Raw genomic sequence first — 6,000 nt, forward strand, 5'->3', positions numbered from 1 at the left:
CAGGCTGTGTACCGTTGACTCTGTACCGGTACCCCCTGTATATAGCCCCGCTATTGTTATTCACTGCTACTCCTTAATTATTTGTTATTCTTATCTCTTACTTTTTTAGGGATTTTCTTAAAACTGCATTGTTGGTTAAGGGCTTGCAAGTAAGCATTTCACTGTAAGGTTGTATGTGACAAATTTGATTTGATTTGTAAGGGCTATTTGACCAAGAAGGAGAGTGATGGAGTGCTGCATCAGATAACCTGACCTCCACAATAACCCAACCTAATTCCAATTGAGATGCTTTGGGATGAGTTGGACCGCAGAGTGAAGGAAAAGCAGCCAACAAGAGTGTGCAAAGTTGTCATCAAGGCAAAGGGTGGCTACTTTGAACTACTTTGACACTTTTTTGGTTACTACATGATTCCATATGTGTTATTACATAGTTTTGAACTCTTCACTATTATTCTATAATGTAGAAAATAGTAAAAATAAAGAAAAACCCTTGAATGAGTAGGTGTGTCCAAACTTTTTACTGGCATTGTATATATTATAATTCAAATAGCCTAGTAATGGAACAATTATTGCACTTTTATATGATCCTGTGCACTTCCAATCAGGGAGGATAAAGTCGGAGGCCATGAGCTTTAGGCTGGCTTTACTAGGGAACAACCAACAACCAACCCCAGAAGGCTCTTATTTTCCTCCTAGAGATAAATCTTTGATACTCCATAAAAGCATGCATACGTTAAAGCTGTCATCTAACCCCCCCCCCCCCCCCCATTCCTCAGAGGTGCTACTGACCAATAACTCACACAATGGACACTTTTCTCGTGCAGGGAATTAATGTATGCCCTGAGTTAGTATGTATAGCAGGGGATGACAGCATCTCATTTGTTAGTTTCGAGTGCATATGGAAAGTGGTTCTTGAAAACACAGAGAGAGTAAGTCTCCGTGGAAAATGGCAGTAGTACAGCATAGGTAAAGACTTAAACGAAAGTCAATAGTGTTGTAAAAACATACAAGCTTTCGAGCTTCAAATAATTATAACACACGATGGTAGATCTTTAAAATCGACGAATAGTCCATGGTTTCTATTTCTGTCAGATAAAATCCCTATCTTGAGTGGCCAGTGAAACCGTGCCATATTTGTTCCAAAATCTCAGTGATGATCGAAGCTTTGTTGTGGCAGTGCATAAAAAGTTATTTCTGTTTGGGCCACTTGGCATGGATAACATTCTGCTAATAGAGACATGTAAATATGTTAGCATTTAGCAACTTGGCATCCACTCCCAAATGTTACATACGCCATGTTTTTGCTTTGCTGTTTCGGAAACCATTAGTGAAAATGACAATCAATCATTACAATCCATTTGAAAATACTTCCCACAAATGCCATCCTTTGTCTGTTGTCTCCACGCCGTAGAATGTATAGGGAATATTCCAAAAAGCCAACCTTCAGCTTTCAGAAATTCTATTAAATGCTTATCTCTTTGCAGCAGGGTCTTTTTATGCAATCCAATTGTTATGCATTGAAGCTGAAATCAATCACTGGTGTCCTGCACGGCGCATCAGTATGACTTCACTTGTGCGGCTCCGAGCAAGGCGTTAGTCAACACAACAGCGTCGACAATAGAGTAAACAAAAGACAGAATCAAAAAATCTGCCTTTGCCTCCGATCCAAGAAATAGAGTCCGCAGAAGCCAGGAGACAGGTGAAGGCCCAGGGCTTAAGTGTGTGTGACTAAATCTACACACCTTGAAAATTGTAAAGAATCACATTTTTGAGAACACACACACAGTGAGAAGGCTACAGTAAGTTTGAACTTGTCCTGTATGTCTTCAGGACCATGGACAGCTCCTTTGCCGCCTAGCCCACTATGGTTTCAGGACCATGGACAGCAGTGCGTGCTGAATAGGCTTGTTCTGTAAAACTTGAATTGTCTTTGGAGCCTATGACAAGCTCGACAACATACACTAGATGGCCAAAAGTATATGGTATATGCTCATTGAACATCTCATTCCAAAATCATGGGCCTTAATATGGAGATGGTCCCGCCTTTGCTGCTATAACAGCCTCCACTCTTCTGGGAAGGCTTTCCACTAGATGTTGGAACATTGCTGCAGGGACTTGATTCCATTCAGCCACAAGAGCATTAGTGAGGTCGGGCACTGATGTAGGGCAATTAGGCCTGGCTCGCATTCGACGTTCCAATTAATCCCAAAGGTGTTCGATAGAGTTGAGGTCAGGGCAATGTGCAGGCCAGTAAAGTTCTTCCATACCGATCTAGACAAACCATTTATGTATGGACCACGCTTTATGCACGGGGCATTGTCATGCTGAAACAGGACAGGGCCTTCTCCAAACCACAAAGTTGGAAGCACAGAATCGTCTCGAAAGTTATTGTATGCTGAAGCATTAAGATTTCCCTTCAATGGAACTAAGGGGCCTACCAGACCATTTTTCCTCATCCACCAAACTTTACAGTTGGCACTATGTATTTGGGCAGGTAGCGTTCTCATGGCCTCCACCAAACCCAGATTCGTCCGTCAGACTGCCAGATGGTGAAGCGTAATTCATCACTCCAGAGAGCACGTATCCACTGCTCCAGAGTCCAATGGCAGCGAGCTTTACACCACTCCAGCCGACACTTGGCATCACTCATGGTGATCTTAGGCTTGTGTACAGCTGCTCGGCCATGGAAATCAATTTCATAAAGCTCCCGACGAACAGTTCTTGTGTTGACATTGCTTCCAGAGGCAGTTTGGAACTCAGTAATGAGTGTTGCAACCGAGGACAGATGATTTTTACGCGCTGTGCGCTTCAGCACTCGGCGGTTCCGCTCTGTGAGCTTGTGTGGCCTACCACTTTGTGGCTGAGCCGTTGTTGCTCCTAGACGTTTGCACTTCACAATAACAGCACTTACAGTTGACTGGGGCAGCTCTAGCAGGCCAGACATTTGACAAACTGACTTGTTGGAAAGGTGGCATCCTATGACAGTGCCACGTTGAAAGTCACTGTGCTCTTCAGTTCGGGCCATTCTACTGCCAATGTTTGTCTATGGAGATTGCATGGCTGTGTGCTCGATTGTATACACCTGTCAGCAGCGGGTGTGGCTGAAATAGCCAAATCCACTAATTTGAAGGTGTGTCCACATACTTTTGACCATGTCGTGTAGTTATGGACCTACAACAAAGGCTAAATTACTTTTGTCTATTGATGTGTACAATATTAGCCCCATCACTTTATAGCCTAAATATGGTTTCATATAAATAGCCTATCATAGTCTAATTATTCCTTCAAAATGGCCTCATTGATCTGATCACATATTTTTTGCTTTGTTCATAGTGTATACCCTAATCCAAACTTTTATTTGGTAAACCCCCCGGATTTCTGAAAATCTTCCTGAAGAGTTTCTCGGAACAACTCCATATTTTTTTTCAAAACTCAAGGACCCCGAGCAGTTACTCGGTTACCAGCTGGTAACTTTTTTCTTCAACCGATTGTTTAAAGTCTCGCTGCAGATGGCCTCGACAATGGTCACGTCGCTGTAGCGCGGTGGCTATATTGTGACAAGCCGATGGGCAGTATTAAATATTGCAAATGGTGGCAGCTGACGGAGGAGGTGGGGAGTCCCGACTCATAGAAGTCCCTCGACAGATGGAACAAGCTGATATACAACAAGAGAAAAGTTTTAATATGCTTGCAGCCTGAGATGGCATTGTCCCCAAGGTAGGCTACTGAGCCACACGTCACCGGGGGAATACACTGGCCTTTGTCTGGGGAAAGTCTACCGGAAGGTCTAGGGAGTTTAGATTTCGGTTATTCTAAGGATTAGGCTATTTAGTAGGCTATTTAGAAATAAAATATAATAATCTCTGAAATTGTGTTTGTTTTGTTTTCATGTGCAACAATTGTTGTTTTAAAGTAGCATAAGGAACACATTTTTCTATGAGTAAATCAAATCAAACTATACTTTATTTCCAGAATAATAAAAAGTAAGTTGAAGTAAAACCGGTATTCTAGACATTTTGGGCGAAATTATTTTGAATTTAAAATAAATTATTACATTATTGTCACTTATCATGACGCTATAGGCCTAGGTAAAAAAAACGAATAAAAAATAATTATAATGCAACAAATTGACGCAAAAATGTCAGCTACACAAACAAAAAAGCTCAGTAGGCTAAACTCATTATGAAGACTATTTAATTGAGTTTTAATCAAGTGTCGCCAACTCTTGCATCGGAATCTCGAAAATCACAAACATCAGTACATTCATCACACAAACAACTCGCTATAAAACACATGTTCAATCCAAGTACCTGTCAATGGGAAAAAATAAGATTAGTTGACTAACCTATAAAAGTGAGACACAGCTTCATGTCTGCGGTCCCCTACTGTCCCACGCGCGACCGTCAATTACTGAGAAGTTAACTTCTCTGGGAAAAAGTTGCAGCAAACTTCGTTCAACTTGTAGGGGGATAGGGAGGGGAGGGGTAATTTCAGCTAGCCCAAGTCAAACCAATCAGATGGGGCCGTACAAAGAAGGGTATTTGACTGCTGCCAACTCCCGTAGCCAATCACGGCCGGTCACTCTCAGCTTTCAACAACAATGGCTATACAACTCTAACACAAAGAACATTTGGTACGCTGGTCTGGTCTGGACATTTCACTACTGGCACACAAATACTCTGCATTCTTTGGTGGAAACATTAGTTTAAAAAAAACATTCAATTTTAAAAATGTTAACTTTACTTTCAAAGTCTTTTTGAGTAAGATCCTGACAAATATACACTATATATACAAAAGTATGTGGACACCCCTTCAAATTAGTGGATTTGGCTGACAGGTGCGTAAAATCGAGCACACAGCCATTCAATCTCCATAGTCAAACATTGGCATTAGAATGGTCTTACTGAAGAGCTCAGTGACTTTCAATGTGGCACCATCATAGGATGCCACCTTTCCAACAAGTCAGTTCGTTAAATTTCTGCCCAGCTAGAGCTGCCCCGGTCAACTGTAAGTTCTGCTTTATGAAGTGGAAATGTCTAAGAGCAACAACGGCTCAGCCGTGAAGTGGTAGGCCACACAAGCTCACAGAACGGAATCGCCGAGTGATGAAGCGCTTAGCGCATACAAATGGTCTGTCCTCGGTTGCAACACTCACTACTGAGTTCCAAACTGCCTCTGGAAGCAACGACAGCACAATAACTGTTCGTCAGAAGCTTCATGCAGCCGAACACAAGCCTAAGATCACCATGCACAATGCCAAGCATCAGCTGGAGTGGTGAAAAGCTCACTGCCATTGGACTCTGGAGCAGTGGAAATGCGTTTCACGCTTCACCGTCGGTCAGTCCGACGGACGAATCTGGGTTTGGCGGATGCCAGGAGAATGCTACCTGCCCGATTGCATAGTGCCAACTGTAAAGTTTGGTGGAGGAGGAATAATGGTCTGGGGCTGTTTTTCATGGTTCAGGCTTGGCCCCTTAGTTCCAGTGAAGGGAAATCTTAACGCTACAGCATACAATGACAATCTATACTATTGTGTGCTTTCAGCTTTGTGGCAACAGTTTGGGGCAGGCCCTTTCCTGTTTCAGCACAAATCAAGCTCTACACAGAAATGGTTTGTCTAGATCGGTGTGACAGAAATGAACTGGCCTGTACAGTTAATTTCTGACCTCAACCCAATCGATCACCTTTGGGATGAATTGGAACGCCAACTGCGAGCCAGGCCTAATCGCCCAAAGTCAGTGCCTGACCTCACTAATGCTCTTGTGGCTTCATGGAAGCAAGTCCCCGCAGCAATGTACCAACATCTATTGGAAAGCCTCCCAGAGGACTGGAGGCTGTTATAGCAGCAAAGGGGGGACCAACTCCATATTTAATGCCCATGATTTTGGAATGAGATGTTGTCTGCATTCTTTGGTCATGTAGTGTATATAGCCTGACTCACACAACCACAATACAGACAACAATAGACTACCGCAGCTACTACTTCAGGATGATACAACA

At 42.8% G+C, this 6,000-nt stretch overlaps 1 protein-coding gene across 4 annotated transcripts in view; it reads right to left on the reverse strand.

Moving 5' to 3' along the window:
* The window catches only part of LOC139557831 (myelin transcription factor 1-like), a 59,934-nt gene extending 55,512 nt beyond the window's left edge, over nt 1–4,422 (reverse strand). For all 4 annotated transcript variants that reach the window (XM_071373062.1, XM_071373063.1, XM_071373061.1 and 1 more), the window contains exon 1: nt 4,346–4,422. In XM_071373062.1, the coding sequence (XP_071229163.1) occupies nt 4,346–4,370 (25 nt within the window). In that variant the 5' untranslated portion in view covers nt 4,371–4,422. The remainder of the gene's footprint in view (nt 1–4,345) is intronic.
* Between the last annotated feature and the right edge of the window lie 1,578 nt (nt 4,423–6,000).

The sequence above is a fragment of the Salvelinus alpinus genome, chromosome 28, assembly GCF_045679555.1.
Source record: "Salvelinus alpinus chromosome 28, SLU_Salpinus.1, whole genome shotgun sequence".
Classification (NCBI taxonomy): Eukaryota; Metazoa; Chordata; class Actinopteri; order Salmoniformes; family Salmonidae; genus Salvelinus; species Salvelinus alpinus.